Source organism: Oncorhynchus keta, chromosome 17, assembly GCF_023373465.1.
Source record: "Oncorhynchus keta strain PuntledgeMale-10-30-2019 chromosome 17, Oket_V2, whole genome shotgun sequence".
NCBI classification, from domain to species: Eukaryota; Metazoa; Chordata; class Actinopteri; order Salmoniformes; family Salmonidae; genus Oncorhynchus; species Oncorhynchus keta.
The window spans coordinates 31485804-31508339 of NC_068437.1; the positions used below are offsets into that span (position 1 = coordinate 31485804).

At 42.4% G+C, this 22536-nt stretch overlaps 1 protein-coding gene and 1 long non-coding RNA gene across 2 annotated transcripts in view; both read left to right on the forward strand.

Moving 5' to 3' along the window:
* LOC118396267 (SH3 and multiple ankyrin repeat domains protein 3-like) overlaps positions 1-22536 on the forward strand; it is a 260761-nt gene that overhangs the window by 39842 nt on the left and 198383 nt on the right. Inside the window, exons 2-3 of the mRNA XM_052467006.1 lie at positions 11602-11805; positions 16147-16218. Coding sequence (XP_052322966.1) covers positions 11602-11805; positions 16147-16218 — 276 coding nt within the window. The remainder of the gene's footprint in view (positions 1-11601; positions 11806-16146; positions 16219-22536) is intronic.
* On the forward strand, positions 17489-20394 carry LOC127908242 (uncharacterized). The gene is made up of 5 exons (XR_008066455.1): positions 17489-17536; positions 17640-17688; positions 19348-19444; positions 19884-19931; positions 20324-20394. It is a non-coding gene; the product is annotated as an uncharacterized LOC127908242 (long non-coding RNA).

Consider the following 22536-nt stretch of genomic DNA (forward strand, 5'->3'; position numbering starts at 1 on the left):
TAAGGTTAACCGAAGGATTAGCTGTGGAGTGCCATTGATGTCATTTTGACTGTCACAATGTTTATTTTCCGCTATGCTCGGTTGCTCTGGTGACAACACAACCCTTCAGGATGTGCTGTGGTTTTAAAGTCTATAAACTCTTTCCAAAAGTATTTTTGTGACTATTCTATTGATTCCAATATGCTGGTAGAGCTAAATCAAGTTTCTTAGTTGTTAGAAATGTATTTTATTTTGAGCCAGGAGAGCTACTCATACTAAATGTATTTCTCACCTTTAGTCATCTCTAGTCTGGCAGCCAGAGCTGTTAATTGGTGTATATGTCATCTGTCTTGACTGTGGGTGTCTAGGGAGAAACAGACAGGATATCCTCTCTTCTCTCTACAGCATCACCTCTTCTCATTTCTTCCCTGGTCGGGAGAGGGCTACAGTACTACAGTAAGAGCAAAATAGTCCTAATAAAATCATAAAAACCTTAGTGTAACAACAGTTTTAGTAAGTAATACTGAAGTCGTGCACAATTATCAGTTTATATTTAGGTTTATGTAGCCCATTCATTGTCAGTTAGAGATACAGTAGGACCCAAAAGCATAATCAGTGCTCTAAGTGGTGACACAGGGTACCGTACTAAACCACAAATTACCTCTAAGTACCACAGCATAATCACAAAACTTTTAGTGGAGCAACCACTGTATTTCCTCCATCACATCTCTCTGTCATGCCCTGTGTAAAAAAAAAAACTGGGGTTGGGGCCTTGTTCCATATAAGTCCACTGAGATAAGCTCATCCAAATGTTTTATAATGTCCACAGCATGGCTCACTCATAAGAGGCTTTCAAATCAAATCAAATGTATTTATATAGCCCTTCGTACATCAGCTGATATCTCAAACTGCTGTACAGAAACCCAGCCTAAAACCCCAATCAGCAAGCAATGTTGAAGCATGTTGGCTAGGAAAAACTCCCTTGAAAGGCCAAAACCTAGGAAGAAACCTAGAAAGGAACCAGGCTATGAGGGGTGGCCAGTCCTCTTCTGGCTGTGCCGGGTGGAGATTATAACAGAACATGGCCAAGATGTTAAAATGTTAATAAATGACCAGCATTGTCAAATAATAGGTCTGGAACAGGTAGCACGTCCGGTGAACAGGTCAGGATTCCATAGCCGTAGGCAGACCAGTTGAAACTGGAGCAGCAGCACGGCCAGGTGGACTGGGGACAGCAAGGACTCATCATGCCAGGTAGTCCTGAGGCGTGGTCCTACGGCTCACATAAACTACTGCAGCATAAATACTGGAGGCTGAGACAGGAGGGGTCAAGAGACACTGTGGCCCCATCCGATGATACCCCCGGACAGGGCCAAACAGGAAGGATATAACCCCACCCACTTTGCCAAAGCACAGCCCCCACACAACTAGAGGGAGGTCTTCAACCACCAATTTACCATCCTGAGACAAGGCCGAGTATAGCCCACAAAGATCTGCGCCACGGCACAACCCAAGGGGGGGCGCAAACCCAGACAGGAAGATCACATCAGTGACTCAACCCACTCAAGTGACGCACCCCTCCTAGGGACGGCATGAAAGAGCACCAGTAAGCCAGTGACTCAGCCCCTGTAATAGGGTTAGAGGCAGAGAATCCCAGTGGAAAGAGGGGAATCGGCCAGGCAGAGACAGCAAGGGCGGTTCGTTGCTCCAGAGCCTTTCCGTTCACCTTCACACTCCTGAGCCAGACTACACTCAATCATATGACCTACTGAAGAGATGAGTCTTCAGTAAAGACTTAAAGGTTGAGACCGAGTTTGCGTCTCTCACATGGGAAGGCAGACCATTACATAAAAATGGAGCTCTATAGGAGAAAGCCCTGCCTCCAGCTGTTTGCTTAGAAATTCTAGGGACAATTAGGAGGCTTGCGTCTTGTGACCGTAGCATACGTGTAGTAGGTATGTAAGGCAGGACCAAATCAGAGAGATAGGTAGGAGCAAGCCCATGTAATGCTTTTTAGGTTAGCAGTAAAACCTTGAAATCAGCCCTTGCCTTGACAGGAAGCCAGTGTAGAGAGGCTAGCACTGGAGTAATATCTAGTCAGGATTCTAGCAGCCGTATTTAGCACTACCTGAAGTTTATTTAGTGCGTTATCCGGGTAGCCGGAAAGTAGAGCATTGCAGTAGTCTAACCTAGAAGTAACAAAAGCATGGATACATTTTTCTGCATCGTTTCTGGACAGAAAGTCTTTGATTTTTGAAATGTTATGTAGATGGAAAAAAGCTGTCCTTGAAACAGTCTTGATATGTTCGTCAAAAGAGAGATTGGGGTCCAGAGTAACGCCGAGGTCCTTCACAGTTTTATTTGAGACGACTGTACAACCATTAAGATTAATTGTCAGATTCAACAGAAGATCTCTTTGTTTCTTGGGACCTAGAACAAGCATCTCTGTTTTGTCCGAGTTTAAAAGTAGAAAGTTTGCAGCCATCCACTTCCTTGTGTCTGAAACAGGCTTCTAGCAAGGGCAATTTTGGGGCTTCACCATGTTTCATTGAAATGTACAGCTGTGTGTCATCCACATAGCAGTGAAAGTTAATATTATGTTTTCGAATTACATCCCCAAGAGGTAAAATATATAGTGAAAACAATAGTGGTCCTAAAACGGAACCTTGAGGAACACCGAAATTTACAGTTGATTTGTCAGAGGACATGCCATTCACAGAGACAAAGTGATATCTTTCCAACAGATAAGATCTAAACCAGGCCAGAACTTGTCCGTGTAGACCAATTTGGGTTTCCAATCTCTCCAAAAGAATGTGGTGATCGATGGTGTCAAAAGCAGCACTAAGGTCTAGGAGCATGAGGACAGATGCAGAGCCTCGGTCTGATGCCATTAAAAGGTCATTTACCACCTTCACAAGTGCAGTCTCAGTGCTATGATCGGGTCTAAAACTAAACTGAAGCATTTCGTATACATTGTTTGTCTTCAGGAAGGCAGTGAGCTACAGCCTTTTCTAACATTTTTGAGAGGAATGGAAGATTTGATATAGGCTGATAGTTTTTTATATTTTCTGGGTCAAGGTTTGGCTTTTTCAAGAGTGGCTTTATTACTGCCACTTTTAGTGAGTTTGGTACACATCCGGTGGATAGAGAGCTGTTTATTATGTTCAACATAGGAGGGCCAAGCACAGGAAGCAGCTCTTTCAGTAGTTTAGTTGGAATAGGGTCCAGTATGCAGCTTGAAGGTTTAGAGGCCATGATTATTTTCATCAGTGTGTCAAGAGATATAGTACTAAAACACTTGAGTGTCTCTCTTGATCCTAGGTCCTGGCAGAGTTGTAAAGACTCAGGACAACTGAGCTTTGAAGGAATATGCAGATTTAAAGAGGAGTCTGTAATTTGCTTTCTAATAATCATGATCTTTTCCTCAAAGAAGTTTATGAATTTATTATTGCTGAAGTGAAAGCCATCCTCACTTGGGGAATGCTGCTTTTTAGTTAGCTTTGAGACAGTATCAAAAATACATTTCGGATTGTTCTTATTTTCCTCAATTATGTTGGAAAAATAGGATGATCGAGCAGCAGTAAGGGCTCTTCGATACTGCACGGTACTGTCTTACCCAGCTAGTCGGAAGACTTCCAGTTTGGTGTGGCGCCATTTCCGTTCCAATTTTCTGGAAGCTTGCTCCAGAGCTCGGGTATTTTCTGTATACCAGGGAGCTTGTTTCTTATGAGAAATATTTTTAGTTTCTAGGGGTGCAACTGCATCTAGGGTGTTGCGCAAGGTTAAATTGAGTTCCTCAGTTAGGTGGTTAACTGATTTTTGTCCTCTGACGTCCTTGGGTAGGCAGAGGGAGTCTGAAAGGGCATCAAGGAATCTTTGTGTTGTCTGTGAATTTATAGCACGACTTTTGAGGCTCCTTGTTTGGGGTCTGAGCAGATTATTAGTTGCAATTGCAAACATAATAAAATGGTGGTCCGATAGTCCAGGATTATGAGGAAAAACATTAAGATCCACAACATTTATTCCATGGGACAAAACTAGGTCCAGAGTATGACTGTGACAGTGAGTAGGTCCAGAGACATGTTGGACAAAACCCACTGAGTTGACAATGGCTCCGAAAGCCTTTTGGAGTGGGCCTGTGGACTTTTCCATGTGAATATTAAAGTCACCAAAAAATTAGAATATTATCTGCTATGACTTCAAGGTCCGATAGGAATTCAGGGAACTCAATGAGGAATGCTGTATATGGCCCAGGAGGCCTGTAAACAGTAGCTATAAAAAGTGATTGAGTAGGCTGCATAGATTTCATGACTAGAAGCTCAAAAGATGAAAAGGTATTTTTTTTGTAAATTGAAATTTGCTATCGTAAATGTTAGCAACACCTTCACCTTTGCGGGATGCTCACTAGTGTAACCAGGAGGTGAGGCCTCATTTAACACAGTAAATTCATCAGGCTTAAGCCATGTTTCATACAGGCCAATCACATCAAGATTATGATCAGTGATTAGTTCATTGACTATATAATTTCCTTTGAAGTAAGGGATCTAACATTAATAAGTAGCCCTATTTTGAGATGTGAGGTATCACGATCTCTTTCAATAATGACAGGAATGGAGGAGGACTTTTGGACAGTTTCTTGGTATCGTTGCGTATAATCTCTCAATCGATACACAATACCCTATAATGACAAAGCAAAAACAGGTTTTTAGAAATGTTTGCAATGTATTAAAAATAGAACACTGAAATATCACATTTGCATAACAATTCAGATCCTTTATTCCGTATTTTGTTGAAGTAGCCTTGGCAGCGATTAAAGCTTTGAGTCTTCGTGGGTATGACACTACAAGCTTGGCACGCCTCTATTTGGGGAGTTCCTCCCATTCTTCTCTGCAGATCCTCTCAAGCTCTGTCAGGTTGGATGGGGAGCGTGGCTGACTGGGCCACTGAAGGGCATTGAGCCACTCCTGCGTTGTCTTGGCTGTGTGCTTAGGGTGGTTGTCCTGTTAAAAGGTGAACCTTTGCCTCAGTCTGAGGTCCTGAGCGCTCTCGAGCAGGTTTTCATCAAGGATCTCTCTGTACTTTTCTCCGTTCATCTTCCCTCGATCCTGATTAGTCTCCCGGTCCCTGCCGCTGAAAAAACATCCCCACAGCATGATGCTGCCACCACTCATGGCTTGGTTTTACCTCATGGCTTGGTTTTACCTCATGGCTTGGTTTTACCTCATGGCTTGGTTATACCTCATGGATTGGTTTTTGCTCTGACATGCACTGTCAACTGTGGGACCTTATACAGACAGGTGTTTGCCTTTCCAAATCATGTCCAATCAATTGAATTTACCACAGGTGGACTCCAATCTAGTTGTAGAAACATCTCAAGGACGATCAATGGAAACAGGATGCACCTGAGCTCAATTTAGAGTCTCATAGCAAAGGGTCTGAATACTAATGTAAATATGGTATTTATGTGTTTATTTTTTATAAATGTGCAAAAAAAATAGTGTTCTCTTTTTATTATGGGGTACTGTGTGTAGGTTAAAAAAAATGTAATCCAATTTTTAAAAAGGCTGTAACGCAACAAAATGTGGAAAAGGTCAAGGGCTCTGAATACTTTCAGAATGTACTTTATGAGTGAATGAATGAATTTCAAACACAGATTCTACCACAAATACCAGGGATGTTTTCCAATGCCTTGCAAAGAACGCCACCTATTGGTAGTTATGGAGTTTAATCGCTGTGATAGGAGAAAACTGAGGATGGCTCAGCAACATTGTACTTACTGCACAATACTAACCTACTTGTAAATAGAGGGACGCATGTACAGAAAAAAAATATTCCAAAGCATGCATCCTGTTTGCAATAGGGCACTAAAGTGAAAATGCTAAAAAATATGTCCTTAATACAAAGCGTTATGTTTGGGGCAAACACGTCACATCACTGAGTACCACTCTTCATATTTTCAAGCATGGTGGTGACTGCATCATGTTATGGGTATGCTTGTCATCGGCAACAACTATGGAGTTTTCTTTAGGATAACATAAATAAAATAGAGCTAAGCACAGGCAAAATCCTAGAGGAAAACTTGGTTGTCTACTTTTCAACAGACAGAGTAGACAAATTCACCTTTCAGCAGGACAATAACCTAAAACACAAGGCCAAATATACACTGGAGTTGCTTACCATGACAACGTTGAATTTTCCTGAATGGCCAAATTACAGTATTGACTTAAATCAGCTTGAAAATTGATGGCAAGACCTGAAAATGGCTGTCTAGCAATGATCAACAACCAACTTGACAGACCTTGAAGTATTTTTTTATAGCCTAATGTGCAAATATTGTACAATCCAGGTTTTCAAAGCTCTTAGAGACTTACCCAGAAAGACTCACAGCTGTAATCACTTCCAAAGATTCTAACATGTATTGACTCAGGGGGATGAATTTTTGTTTCATCAAGATACATTAGTGTTTTATTTTTCATTCCTTTTTTACAAATGTTAGAACTTTTCTTCCACTTTGACATTAGAGCAGTTTGTGTAGATCGTGGACCAAAACATTGTAATCCATTCTATTCCCACTGTGTAACACAACAAAATGTGGAAAAAGTAAAGGGGTGTCAATTCCTTCTGAAGGTACTGTTTGTCCTCTTCTGTTCTCTACTGTCATTTCACTGACTAATCGCTGCTGTAGGTGAAGAAAGTGCCGAGTCAGGAGTAACTATCTGTCTCTTTTCCATTCACCTCCCACTCTTTTTCTCTCTCAGGGGACCGGGCCTCTTTGTCTTTCTTTCTTTTCCATGCATATTCATACTTGTTTTCATGTTATCATATGCTTTCTTCTCTACCCCCCTCTCTTTCTCTCTCTCTCTATTCTGTCCTATCAGGCTGACCCTGCACTGCAGTTCATAGAGGTATAAAGGGAGGAGGGAGATATTCTTTAGGGAGAGAGGGGAGGCAAAAGGGGTGGCTGGAGGGAGGGGGAGAAAATACGATAATGGAAGAGGAGGCACATAGGGTTAGCAGATGGGGAGAAGAGAAAGAGAGGGTAAGGATGGAGAGGAGCGAGAGAGGAGTGTTCGCTGCACAAGACAGTTGACAGGGAAGGCAGACTTTACTGGATATGAAGAAGGGAGGAAACAGAAAGGAGAGCGGGAAAAGCTATTTGGATGAAAAGGAAACTGTAAGAGAAGAAAGGGCGCTGAATGTCTGTCCAGCCTCAGTGTAGACAACAATGGTACTGAGAATGCTATGGTGTTTCACACCAGACAGTGGGGAGCATCTTGACTCTACTTATCGGTTTTTATTGATAGCTCTGCCATATTTTTGGACCATAACTTGGTCACAGCATCCATAGAATGGTTTGTGTTTTCCCCCTCCTGGGGAGATAGATATCCATCTGCAGGATTTTGCCCCAGCTCTAGGGAGCATCCTCAAGACCTTGATTAGCTGAATCAGGTCTTAGAATACTCCTTGTTCCAGCCAAACGATACGCCACGCTCATGGATGTTAGTTTCTTCTCCGCAATGAGCCTGGACCTCCCCGACAATTCTAAAACGTAAACACATTCTAACCATTCTGATTGGTCCCAAAAAACAATGGGTTGGGCCGGAGCCAAAACACACGTGGGTGAAGAAGCGTTTTGAAAGAACATCATTGGCTTTGATACTCTGTTTAGAGATTACTTTGTTTTGTACGATACCCCTCCATTTGACATCACCACAAACAACTTCAACGATGGCAGTCTCAGACTGTGTGTAGCTAACATAGAGCAGTGCAAGAAGTCTGTTTGATTTGTCAGGATGTATTCAATAGCTGGAGCAGTAAACAATTGTGGAATTTTACGCGGACTAAATGCAGCTGTGGACAATGGCATTTGACAAAATAGGCTCTAAAACAAATGGTCAACTAGACCCTACAGCCAAGTAGGGCCTACAGCCAAGTAGGGCCTACAGCCAAGTAGGGCCTACAGCCAAGTAGGGCCTACAGCCAAGTAGACCCTACAGCCAAGTAGACCCTACAGCCAAGTAGACCCTACAGCCAAGTAGACCCTACAGCCAAGTAGGGCCTACAGCCAAGTAGACCCTACAGCCAAGTAGACCCTACAGCCAAGTAGACCCTACAGCCAAGTAGACCCTACAGCCAAGTAGGGCCTACAGCCAAGTAGGGCCTTAATTGAAGAATATGTTAGGTTGTAAAGTTTTCAGGGTAAGATTATATAGCAGAGCCTTATCACAGCAATCAGCATCATTGGTAAGTTTGTGTTGAAAACAACCCCAGCAACCTCCATGGCGGCCTCATTTCTCTTAATCTCTCTCTCTCTCTCTCTCTCTCTCTCTCTCTCTCTCTCTCTCTCTCTCTCTCTCTCTCTCTCTCTCTCTCTGTTTTCTCGGTTCTCTGGTTGCCTATCTTCGTCAATGTTTTCTCTCCCTGTGTCCTGTAAACTCCAGTCTTTCTCCAAGGTAAGAGGGAATTGGTTTCAAAGCTGTATTTGATGTCAGTTTTGTAGGGTTCGGAGAAAAACAAATTATTTTCTCTGAACAAGCAAATGGCAGAAGAGGAGTCCCTGAAGAGGGAATGACAGTGTTTGTGATAAGAACAGTGTGTGTGTGTGTGTGTGCGTGCGTGTGCGCGTGCATTGTTTAATTGTACAGTGAAAGACAGAGTAGAGACAGTGGGAGGATGGTGATGCTGCTGCTATGTGGTTTTGATACTGGTGTCTTATAGTTGAGGTGTTGGTGATATGATGGTGATGTTATCACTGTACACACAGAGCTCTGCTGGCTTTGTTCTATGTTTGTGTATTGACATGGGGCTGTACTTGTGGTGTACAGATGGGAGGTAACAGATGTTCTGTGGTTGTGGTGTACTGATGGGAGGTAACAGATGTTCTGTGGTTGTGGTGTACTGATGGGAGGTAACAGATGTTCTGTGGTTGTGGTGTACAGATGGGAGGTAACAGATGTTCTGTGGTTGTGGTGTACTGATGGGAGGTAACAGATGTTCTGTGGTTGTGGTGTACTGATGGGAGGTAACAGATGTTCTGTGGTTGTGGTGTACTGATGGGAGGTAACAGATGTTCTGTGGTTGGATGCTTGTGTATTGATGTTGCAGTGATGTATTGGATTGATTTACCGCTGGTGGGGTGTATCCACCTCCTGAAAACAGTTTTTGCTCTCTCTCTCTCTCTCTCTCTCTCTCTTCTCTCTCTCCCCCACCCCTCTCTCTCTCTCTCTCTCTCTCTCTCTCTCTCTCTCTCTCTGCCACCCTCCTAATCTCTCTCTCTGCCACCCTCTCTCTCTCTCTCTCTCTCTCTCAATTCAATTCAATTCAAGGGCTTTATTGGCATGGGAAACATGTGTTAACATTGCCAAAGCAAGTGAGGTAGACAACATACAAAGTGAATATATAAAGTGAAAAACAACAAAAATTAACAGTAAACATTACACATACAACAGTTTCAAAACAGTAAAGACATTACAAATGTCATATTATAAATATATATATATATATATATATATATATATATATATATATATATATATACATATATACACAATGTACAAATAATTAAAGGACACAAGATAAAATAAATAAGCATAAATATGGGTTGTATTTACAATGGTGTTTGTTCTTCACTGGTTGCCCTTTTCTCGTGGCAACAGGTCACAAATCTTGCTGCTGTGATGGCACACTGTGGAATTTCACCCAGTAGGTATGGGAGTTTTTCAAAATTGGATATGTTTTCGAATTCTTTGTGGATCTGTGTGATCTGGGGGAAATATGTCTCTCTAATATGGTCATACATTGGGCAGGAGGTTAGGAAGTGCAGTTCAGTTTCCACCTCATTTTGTGGGCAGTGAGCACATAGCCTGTCTTCTCTTGAGAGCCATGTCTGCCTACGGCGGCCTTTCTCAATAGCAAGGCTATGCTCACTGAGTCTGTACATAGTCAAAGCTTTCCTTAATTTTGGGTCAGTCACAGTGGTCAGGTATTCTGCCGCTGTGTACTCTCTGTGTAGGGCCAAATAGCATTCTAGTTTGCTCTGTTTTTTGTTAATTCTTTCCAATGTGTTAAGTAATTATCTTTTTGTTTTCTCATGATTTGGTTGGGTCTAATTGTGCTGTTGTCCTGGGGCTCTGTAGGGTGTGTTTGTGTTTGTGAACAGAGCCCCAGGACCAGTTTGCTTAGGGACTCTTCTCCAGGTTCATCTCTCTGTTTGTGATGGCTTTGTTATGGAAGGTTTGTGAATCGCTTCCTTTTACTCTCTCTCTCTCTCTCTCTCTCTCTCTCTCTCTCTCTCTTTTCTCTTCTCTTCTCTTCTCTTCTCTTCTCTTCTCTTCTCTTCTCTCTCTCTTCTCTCTCTCTTCTCTCTCTCTCTTCTCTCTCTCTCTTCTCTCTCTTCTCTCTCTCCCCCTCTCTTCTCTCTCTCCCCTCTCTTCTCTCTCTCCCCCTCTCTTCTCTCTCTCTCCCTCTCTTCTCTCTCTCTCTCTCTCCCCTCTCTCTCTCTCTCTCTCTCTCTTCTCTCTCTCTCTTCTCTCTCTCTCTTCTCTCTCTCTTCTCTCTCTCTTCTCTCTCTCTTCTCTCTCTCTCTCTCTCTCTTCTCTCTCTCTCTTCTCTCTCTCTTCTCTCTCTCTTCTCTCTCTCCCCCTCTCTCTCTCTCTCCCTCTCTCTCTCTTCTCTCTCTCTCTTCTCTCTCTCTCTTCTCTCTCTCTTCTCTCTCTCTTCTCTCTCTCTCTCTCTCTCTTCTCTCTCTCTCTTCTCTCTCTTCTCTCTCTCCCCCTCTCTTCTCTCTCTCCCCCTCTCTTCTCTCTCTCCCTCTCTTCTCTCTCTCTCCTCTTCTCTCTCTCTCCCCCTCTCTCTCTCTCTCCCTCTCTCTCTCTCTTCTCTCTCTCTCCCTCTCTTCTCTCTCTCTCTCTCTCTCCCCCTCTTCTCTCTCTCCCTCTTCTCTCTCTCCCTCTCTTCTCTCTCTCCCTCTCTCTCTCTCTCTCTCTCTCTCTCTCTCTCTCTCTCTCTCTCTCTCTCTCTCTCTCTCCTCTCTCTCTCTCTCTCTCTCTCTCCCTCTCTTCTCTCTCCGGTCTCTCCCTTCTCTCTGAATTCTTTCAGTGTTTTCTGTATAGCTCAGTGCTCCAAAATGTGGTAACTAGAAGGAAGTGTTTTACCAAAACTGTAGGTCTCCCGTAACAGGTTTTATGTTATATACAGTATATAACATGTCTGGTTTTAATGTTATAGAATGATTAGGAATAAACCCTATACAGTGTGCATGAATAGATGGACTGCTGATCAGATGGTCACTGATGATCATATCCTGAATACTGTATGGCATAGCTGGCTTCAGTCCTGTTCCTGAGCCAGACACTTAACCTCAATACCTCCGGGTAACATTGAGAGCATGCATCATGATGTATCATTTAAATATTAAGATATGCTAGGGGCCTGAGATGGGAGAGCCTATGCCAGTGTTTAATCTGACTTCCTGAGTCTAGTGCTCAGGAACCACTGTAAGGTGGTGTGAGGGTTGCACTGGGATTGTGTGTGTGTGTTTTCATTTGTTTAGGTATTCACGCACTGTATTATTAACCTCTCCTAACTCATAACTGTCCCCTGCTCTCTCCTCTCTCCCTTCAGAAGTGTATGAAGTTCGACGTGGACGCTCCTATCTGGTTATCTAAGCAGCATATCCTGTGTACTCTGAACCAGAGCCTGAAGGACGTGCTGAACTACGGCCTCTTCCAGCCAGCTCACAATGGAAAGGCTGGCAAGTTCCTGGATGAGGAGAGGCAGCTGAAGGAATACCCACTGCCTTCTGCTACCCCTGTACCATACCTGGAGGTAGGCCTGCCCCCTCCCTCTCTCATTAACATCCTATGTGTCTATGTGTGTGTTAAGGTGTATTTAATATGTGTTGTATGTGGATGTTTGTTTCTGTGTGTGTGAGTGTGTGTTCTCTGTCCTGTTGCTGTCATGGTGTTTTTTGTTGTTGTTCTGGTTTATTGGGTTCATCAGCTTTAATATTGCAGATAGATTGTGGCTTCCATCAATGTAATATTCTGCATAATTTCCAATCCCCCATATATTGTTTTGTTTCCCCAAACCCTACCACCCCTCCCCTAATTGGAGTAAACTAATGGACGACAACACTTAGGCTTCTACTTCCAGCTTACACATACTGTATACATTTACGGACATAATATAATTTACAATATTTATCTTTTGTTTGTTTTTAGTCCCATCCTTCAGCTACCCTCAACCCCTTTCACATATCTCTGAAGACCATTCAGTTTCATTATATTTGCCATTTTCAACTGTGCTGTGAAGTTTCACAAAAGTTCTGAAACTTTCCATTCTCATAGGTTCAACAGATTGTAAATTAAAGATAAACATTTTTTCTCAGATTATTACTATATCATTGATCAATTGACTATGACTTTTCAAATCACCCAGCAGTGCTATTTGCAGAGTTAGCTGCAGGTAAATGTTACAATTCTTCAGCCCTTCTTGAACCTGTGACCAAAAACAAGCTACATATGGACAGTACCAAAACAAATGATCAAGTGATTCTGTCTCTTTGCAGTAAAATCTATAGAGATGGTATGGTTGTATCCACATATAAATAACATTCTGTTGGTTGCAAGAATTTTGTATAATAATTTAAATTGAATTTTTTTTAAATCCGGCTTCGTTATGTTTATCAGTTGTTACCATGTGCCATGAAATCGGTACACCGAAAATCTCTTCCCAATTATTCCACATGGGACAGCTATCAATTTGTTGGTCCTTAAATGAAACTGGTATACTTTTTTATTCAGCACAATTTTCTTTAACCAATTATGGTATTTAATGCAGGGCCGACAGACAAGTTGCTTACTTTCTCCCCCTTCCACTTACCTCTTCCATTTTTGCGGTAATGCTGCAATTCGTTGGTTGTAATTTTGGGTAGAGCTGACATTTCCATATATTTTGGTTCGCTACATGTGTGACATAACTCCACCAGTCTTATTTATGATATAATTTACAAAGATTAGACATCTTTTTATTTTTTATTTTATGCAAAATGTTTTAGATTTTTTTTTAAATCAATGAGTATATTTGAGTTCAACCATAATATTTGTTTTCTGGTGGATTAAACTGAAGTTGAAACCAACTTTCTATTGATTGTTTTTTAAATAACGATATTTTGAAGATTATTGTAATCTGAATAAAGATAAAAATCAAGATCTCGACTTACAATTTGTAAGTCGCTCTGGATAAGAGCGTCTGCTAAATGACTTAAATGTAAATGTTGATTGTAGAATGTCTATAACGTAAAAAAATGTGGAAAAAGTCAAGGGGTCTGAATACTTTCTGAAGGCAATGTATTCTCCAACATTTAACTATTCCAGGCATTTATATATAAATTCCAGTTGTACTTTGTCAAAAGCCTTTTCAAAGTCAGCTATGAATGCCTGGCCTGGTTTCCCAGATTTTTCTTAGTGTTTTATTGTTTCAGATACTTGTCTTATATTATCTCCAGTGTATCCTCCATGTAAAAAAAATGGATTAGGATGAATAATATCTGACAATACCTTTTTAAATTCTATGCGCGGTGCATTTTGCTATCATTTTTGCATCACAACACTGTAAGGGGCCTCAAATTTTTTTATGGACTGGATCTTTATATTTACCACTTGGGTCCTGTTTCAGTAAAAATGAAATCAGACTTTCTTGTTGAGTATCTGATAATCTACCATTATTATAGGAGTGGTTGAAAAAAGGATTGGTATCCCTCAACAGGTATGCCATCCAGCCCTGCAGGTTTCCCAAACGTAAAGGCTTTAACTGCATCAAGAAGTTCCTCCTCTGTAACTTGGCCTTCACATTAGTCTTATTGGACAGCTGTTCATTTGACAAAAAAATCCTTACAATTAACTTTGGTGCATTGTGTTGCTGTCGTATGCCCCCCCAGAGAACACTAGGAGATTGATGTCACCTGTCAATTATTCAATTATCCAGTCTGCTCTGTGAGTAAGATGTGTGCATAATATATGTGTGAAACTCAGCAGCGATAATCACACTCTGACAGCAGTGTTCCCAGCTCCCAGCTGTCATCTCTAGCAGTTATTTGTAGCCTGTGTCGATCATGGTTTGTGATCATATAGAAACTCAGCAAATGTGATGTTTTTACAGTCAATAGAGTAAACATCGTTAGATCTCTCTAAAAATTCTGGATTGACAGAGAGCCATAAATAGATAGATACATAGCTCACTAGAGTGCACTCCAACCTTCTGCAGTGAATGATTCTATAATATCCATTGTTTGATTTATTAAAAGTCAGCCGACATTGTTTAAATACAAAATGTTCCTTTCCTGTGGGCTTTGAAAATGTCATAGTTTTCTTATCAGCAAAGTGCTCTGTTTCTCCCTAAATACAGATAGATTTTTTTCTGTTATGGATTCAGCAACAGTAGAGGATGTTGTTATTGCAGGTAGTTGCATCATGTTCAGGTAGCAGAATGTCTGCAGGTAAATCCTTGATGCATGTAGAATAGGACTGAAGTCGGCCTTTTCTCAATTGGATTTGCTCAACTCCTGCGTCCTCTGTCCTCCATCCTCTCTGGACTCCTTTTGATAAAGGTCAAAGGTAGTTGAGGAGAGGCGGCGAAGAGAGTGGAAACTAGACGAAAATGCGCTTGTATGAAATTAGACTCCTCCAATCGTGTGCCATCAGGCAAATTATGTTTACAGGGTGGAATCCCAAAATAAATGTATGAACTGATAAAAACAAATGTAGTTAATTGTGCAAGACATTTTATAGGTAAAAGGAAAAGTAGTTTATGGTTTTTACAATAGATGATTCAAAGGGGGTGTGGCAGATTTCTAAATTTGTCCACTAAGGACAAGGGATAGGATACACTTGTACTTCCTCGCCAAAGGGAGGTTATTGAGGAGAGGAGGAACTTCTTCCATTTAACTGCTAAAGAATTGACACTCTCCTCGACCACTTATCGGTTTCTGGGTCACGGAAGAGAGACGACGGAGAAGAGGACACATTGGCCAGAATGATGATCTTTAGAAGCCCAAGGGATTTACTGTGTCTTGATAATTAGATATTTGAAGTTTTAAATTCCTCCCACGTAATGTACACCTTCCCAATTTGTAACACCAAACCCTTATGCTACCATGGACTACCAAAACATGTCTAGCTTCCAAGGGCACTGTGCCCTAAAAATAAGAGATAAGTGGTAACAACATCTCTATAGTAGCTATGTGTCTGTGTGTACTGTATGTCAGGCAGTCATAGTTATAGCTTAGTTTAACCCTATAGTCCACAGGGACACGATAGGGCTCAGTGCCACATGAGAGGTCCTGCACATCTAGACATTGGCTAACAGCCTTGGGCGTTGTGTGTGTGTGTGTGTGTGTGTGTGTGTGTGTGTGTGTGTGTGTGTGTGTGTGTGTGTGTGTGTGTGTGTGTGTGTGTGTGTGTGTGTGTGTGTGTGTGTGTGTGTGTGTGTGTGTGTGTTCTTTAGGAGTGTAAATCTATCAGATCAGTCTTCTCTCCCTCAGGGCAGGAGTTTATTGATATGAGTGACAGGTTAGTCCAGCCTCACTACCCTCTGCCCTCCCATAGATTTATACTCCTAAAGCACACACACACACACACACACAGAGCTTTATTTTCATAAAATTTCAGGACGTTTGTACCTAAACCTAATCCTAACATTAACCCCCAAAACCCTAACCATAACCCTAGTCTTAACCTTAACCCCTAAACTCTAAATCTAACCCTTAAGCTTAAAATAGCATTTTAACAAATTCAGGACATGAAAAAAGTTATTGTTTTCCTACCGTGTCAGGACATTTAGGTGAATTGTTAAGACATTGGGGTCCTGATAATGTAGGAAGAAATACACACTCACACACACACACATACACACACAAACACACACAATCGCCTCCCCCCCAAGGTTTACATGTTTTAGCTACAGTCTGACAGTGTTCAGTGAGACCTGTCTATCAAATCAGTGGTTTGTAACCGGACTAATAAACACTGCTGTTGACAGATTGAGTATGGCAGGCAGGAGATATCTACTTTTAATCTAGAATTGTTTTATTTACTAACAAACTAGCAGATGAACTAATATAGTGTTATTCCAGTAACCATGTGTTGTCTCTGTGTGTTCCTCTCCCAGTTCCGCTATAAGAGACGTCTCTACACACAGTCCCACCTGGATGACAAGCAGCTCTCCAAACTACACACCAAGGTAAGAACACACACACACACCCAGGTTTGGTGTAGTCGTTCTGAGCTTTTATATATTTGGAGATGTGTGATTTTAATAGAAAAGACACCATACGTGCACATCTCATTCTGTGGCGGCAGGCTGTATATATAAGAGAGAAAGAGCAGGGAGAACTGCATGCATTGACATCCCCATCAGAGGGCAGGAGATTTACACTGGTGAGAATGGCCCATCACCAGCTGATTTTTCCTCACTGTGTGTGTGAAGGACCATGGCCATCTGCAACTGAGCGGTCTCTAATGACATTCACGTATTAATGTTGGCTTATTGTTCTGTTTAATATAAATATTCCTGCTGTCATCAATGCTTGCTAAATGACTGCTTTATTGAATAAACAGAATCGGAGCAGGCTGGACAAAGTCGAGCTATGGGACTGTGTGACTGACACATCATATCTGACACAGGCTAGAGCAGGAATGAGCATAGAGACACAGAGACGGAGCGAGAGAGACGGAGCGAGAGAGACGGAGCGAGAGAGACGGAGCGAGAGAGACGGAGCGAGAGAGACGGAGCGAGAGAGACGGAGCAAGAGACACAGAGAGAGACACAGAGAGAGACACAGAGAGAGACACAGAGAGAGACAGATTTAAAGTATGAAAGAGATGGGGAGGGAGGCGGCAAGAAAGAAAAAGAAAACTGTTTACTGCACACTGACTGTAACTAGCTAGGTGTGGCAGGGATATAGTGTCTTACTGTACACTGACTGTAACTAGCTAGGTATGGTAGGGATATAGTGTCTTACTGCACACTGACTGTAACTAGCTAGGTGTGGTAGGGATAAGTGTCTTACTGCACACTGACTGTAACTAGCTAGGTGTGGTAGGGATATAGTGTCTTACTGCACACTGACTGTAACTAGCTAGGTGTGGTAGGGATATAGTGTCTTACTGTACACTGACTGTAACTGGTAACTTAGCTGCACACTGACTGTAACTAGCTGGGGGATAAAGTGTCTTACTGCACACTGACTGTAACTAGCTAGGTGTGGTAGGGATATAGTGTCTTACTGACTGTACACTGACTGTAACTAGCTAGGTGTGGTAGGGATATAGTGTCTTACTGCACACTGACTGTAACTAGCTAGGTGTGGTAGGGATATAGTGTCTTACTGCACACTGACTGTAACTAGCTAGGTGTGGTAGGGATATAGTGTCTTACTGCACACTGACTGTAACTAGCTAGGTGTGGTAGGGATATAGTGTCTTACTGCACACTGACTGTAACTAGCTAGGTGTGGTAGGGATATAGTGTTTACTGCACACTGACTGTAACTAGCTAGGTGTGGTAGGGATATAGTGTCTTACTGTGTCTTACACTGACTGTAACTAGCTAGGTGTGGTAGGGATATAGTGTCTTACTGCACACTGACTGTAACTAGCTAGGTGTGGTAGGGATATAGTGTCTTACTGCACACTGACTGTAACTAGCTAGGTATGGTAGGGATATAGTGACTGTAACTAGGGATAAAGTGTCTTACTGCACACTGACTGAACTGGTAGGGATATAGTGTCTTACTGCACACTGACTGTAACTGCTAGGTAGGGATATAGTGTCTTACTGTACACTGACTGTAACTAGCTAGGTGTGGTAGGGATATAGTGTCTTACTGCACACTGACTGTAACTAGCTAGGTGTGGTAGGGATATAGTGTCTTACTGTACACTGACTGTAACTAGCTAGGTGTGGTAGGGATATAGTGTCTTACTGTACACTGACTGTAACTAGCTAGGTGTGGTAGGGATATAGTGTCTTACTGCACACTGTAACTAGCTGGTGTGGTAGGGATATAGTGTCTTACTGCACACTGACTGTAACTAGCTAGGTGGTAGGGATATAGTGTCTTACTGCACACTGACTGTAACAGCTGACTGACTAACTAGCTAGGTGTGGTAGGGATATAGTGTCTTACTGTACACTGACTGTAACTAGCTAGGTGTGGTAGGGATATAGTGTCTTACTGCACACTGACTGTAACTAGCTAGGTGTGGTAGGGATATAGTGTCTTACTGTACACTGACTGTAACTAGCTAGGTGTGGTAGGGATATAGTGTCTTACTGCACACTGACTGTAACTAGCTAGGTGGTAGGGATAGTGTCTTACTGATGACTGTAACTAGCTAGGTATGGTAGGGATATAGTGTCTTACTGCACACTGACTGTAACTAGCTAGGTGTGGTAGGGATATAGTGTCTTACTGTACACTGACTGTAACTAGCTAGGTGTGGTAGGGATATAGTGTCTTACTGCACACTGACTGTAACTAGCTAGGTGTGGTAGGGATATAGTGTCTTACTGCACACTGACTGTAACTAGCTAGGTGTGGTAGGGATATAGTGTCTTACTGCACACTGACTGTAACTAGCTAGGTGTGGTAGGGATATAGTGTCTTACTGTACACTGACTGTAACTAGCTAGGTGTGGTAGGGATATAGTGTCTTACTGTACACTGACTGTAACTAGCTAGGTGTGGTAGGGATATAGTGTCTTACTGCACACTGACTGTAACTAGCTAGGTGTGGTAGGGATATAGTGTCTTACTGCACACTGACTGTAACTGGTAGGGATATAGTGTCTTACTGTACACTGACTGTAACTAGCTAGGTGTGGTAGGGATATAGTGTCTTACTGCACACTGACTGTAACTAGCTAGGTGTGGTAGGGATATAGTGTCTTACTGCACACTGACTGTAACTAGCTAGGTGTGGTAGGGATATAGTGTTTACTGTACACTGACTGTAACGAGCTTGGTGTGGTAGGGATATAGTGTCTTACTGTACACTGACTGTAACTAGCTAGGTGTGGTAGGGATATAGTGTCTTACTGCACACTGACTGTAACTAGCTAGGTGTGGTAGGGATATAGTGTCTTACTGTACACTGACTGTAACTAGCTAGGTGTGGTAGGGATATAGTGTCTTACTGCACACTGACTGTAACTAGCTAGGTGTGGTAGGGATATAGTGTCTTACTGCACACTGACTGTAACTAGCTAGGTGTGGTAGGGATATAGTGTCTTACTGTACACTGACTGTAACTAGCTAGGTGTGGTAGGGATAAAGTGTCTTAATGCACACTGACTGTAACTAGCTAGGTATGGTAGGGATATAGTGTTTACTGTACACTGACTGTAACTAGCTAGGTATGGTAGGGATAAAGTGTCTTAATGCACACTGACTGTAACTAGCTAGGTGTGGTAGGGATATAGTGTCTTACTGTACACTGACTGTAACTAGCTAGGTGTGGTAGGGATATAGTGTCTTACTGTACACTGACTGTAACTAGCTAGGTGTGGTAGGGATATAGTGTCTTACTGCACACTGACTGTAACTAGCTAGGTGTGGTAGGGATAAAGTGTCTTACTGCACACTGACTGTAACTAGCTAGGTGTGGTAGGGATATAGTGTCTTACTGTACACTGACTGTAACTAGCTAGGTGTGGTAGGGATATAGTGTCTTACTGCACACTGACTGTACTGGGATATAGTGTCTTACTGTACACTGACTGTAACTAGCTAGGTGTGGTAGGGATATAGTGTCTTACTGTACACTGACTGTAACTAGCTAGGTGTGGTAGGGATATAGTGTCTTACTGTACACTGACTGTAACTGCACACTGACTGTAACTAGGTGTGGTAGGGATATAGTGTTTACTGTACACTGACTGTAACTAGCTAGGTGTGGTAGGGATATAGTGTCTTACTGCACACTGACTGTAACTAGCTAGGTGTGGTAGGGATATAGTGTCTTACTGCACACTGACTGTAACTAGCTAGGTGTGGTAGGGATATAGTGTCTTACTGCACACTGACTGTAACTAGCTAGGTGTGGTAGGGATATAGTGTCTTACTGTACACTGACTGTAACTAGCTAGGTGTGGTAGGGATATAGTGTCTTACTGTACACTGACTGTAACTAGCTAGGTATGGTAGGGATAAAGTGTCTTAATGCACACTGACTGTAACTAGCTAGGTGTGGTAGGGATATAGTGTCTTACTGCACACTGACTGTAACTAGCTAGGTGTGGTAGGGATATAGTGTCTTACTGTACACTGACTGTAACTAGCTAGGTATGGTAGGGATAAAGTGTCTTACTGCACACTGACTGTAACGAGCTAGGTGTGGTAGGGATATAGTGTCTTACTGCACACTGACTGTAACTAGCTAGGTGTGGTAGGGATATAGTGTCTTACTGCACACTGACTGTAACTAGCTAGGTGTGGTAGGGATATAGTGTCTTACTGTACACTGACTGTAACTAGCTAGGTAGGTGTGGTAGGGATATGTCTTAGTGACTGTAACTTACTGTACACTGACTGTAACTAGCTAGGTATGGTAGGGATAAAGTGTCTTAATGCACACTGACTGTAACTAGCTAGGTGTGGTAGGGATATAGTGTCTTACTGCACACTGACTGTAACTAGCTAGGTGTGGTAGGGATATAGTGTTTACTGCACACTGACTGTAACTAGCTAGGTGTGGTAGGGATATAGTGTCTTACTGCACACTGACTGTAACTAGCTAGGTGTGGTAGGGATATAGTGTCTTACTGTACACTGACTGTAACGAGCTAGGTGTGGTAGGGATATAGTGTCTTACTGTACACTGACTGTAACTAGCTAGGTGTGGTAGGGATATAGTGTCTTACTGCACACTGACTGTAACTAGCTAGGTGTGGTAGGGATATAGTGTCTTACTGCACACTGACTGTAACTAGCTAGGTGTGGTAGGGATATAGTGTCTTACTGCACACTGACTGTAACTAGCTAGGTGTGGTAGGGATATAGTGTCTTACTGTACACTGACTGTAACTAGCTAGGTGTGGTAGGGATATAGTGTCTTACTGCACACTGACTGTAACTAGCTAGGTGTGGTAGGGATAAAGTGTCTTAATGCACACTGACTGTAACTAGCTAGGTGTGGTAGGGATATAGTGTCTTACTGCACACTGACTGTAACTAGCTAGGTGTGGTAGGGATAAAGTGTCTTACTGCACACTGACTGTAACTAGCTAGGTATGTTAGGGATATAGTGTTTACTGCACACTGACTGTAACTAGCTAGGTATGTTAGGGATATAGTGTCTTACTGTATACTGACTGTAACGAGCTTGGTGTGGTAGGGATAAAGTGTCTTACTGCACACTGACTGTAACTAGCTAGGTGTGGTAGGGATATAGTGTCTTACTGCACACTGACTGTAACTAGCTAGGTGTGGTAGGGATATAGTGTCTTACTGCACACTGACTGTAACTAGCTTAGTGTGGTAGGGATATAGTGTCTTACTGTACACTGACTGTAACTAGCTAGGTGTGGTAGGGATATAGTGTCTTACTGTACACTGACTGTAACTAGCTAGGTGTGGTAGGGATATAGTGTCTTACTGCACACTGACTGTAACTAGCTAGGTGTGGTAGGGATAGTGTCTTACTGGACTGTAACTAGCTAGGTATGGTAGGGATATAGTGTCTTACTGCACACTGACTGTAACTAGCTAGGTGTGGTAGGGATATAGTGTCTTACTGTACACTGACTGTAACTAGCTAGGTGTGGTAGGGATATAGTGTCTTACTGCACACTGACTGTAACTAGCTAGGTGTGGTAGGGATATAGTGTCTTACTGTACACTGACTGTAACTAGCTAGGTGTGGTAGGGATATAGTGTCTTACTGCACACTGACTGTAACTAGCTAGGTGTGGTAGGGATATAGTGTCTTACTGCACACTGACTGTAACTAGCTAGGTGTGGTAGGGATATAGTGTCTTACTGTACACTGACTGTAACTAGCTAGGTCTTACTGTGACTGTAGGGATATAGTGTCTTACTGCACACTGACTGTAACTAGCTAGGTGTGGTAGGGATATAGTGTCTTACTGTACACTGACTGTAACTAGCTAGGTGTGGTAGGGATATAGTGTCTTACTGTACACTGACTGTAAGGGATATAGTGTCTTAGCTGACTGGTGGTGTGGTAGGGATATAGTGTCTTACTGCACACTGACTGTAACTAGCTAGGTGTGGTAGGGATATAGTGTCTTACTGCACACTGACTGTAACTAGCTAGGTGTGGTAGGGATATAGTGTCTTACTGTACACTGACTGTAACTAGCTAGGTGTGGTAGGGATATAGTGTCTTACTGCACACTGACTGTAACTAGCTAGGTGTGGTAGGGATATAGTGTCTTACTGCACACTGACTGTAACTAGCTAGGTGTGGTAGGGATATAGTGTCTTACTGCACACTGACTGTAACTAGCTAGGTGTGGTAGGGATAAAGTGTCTTA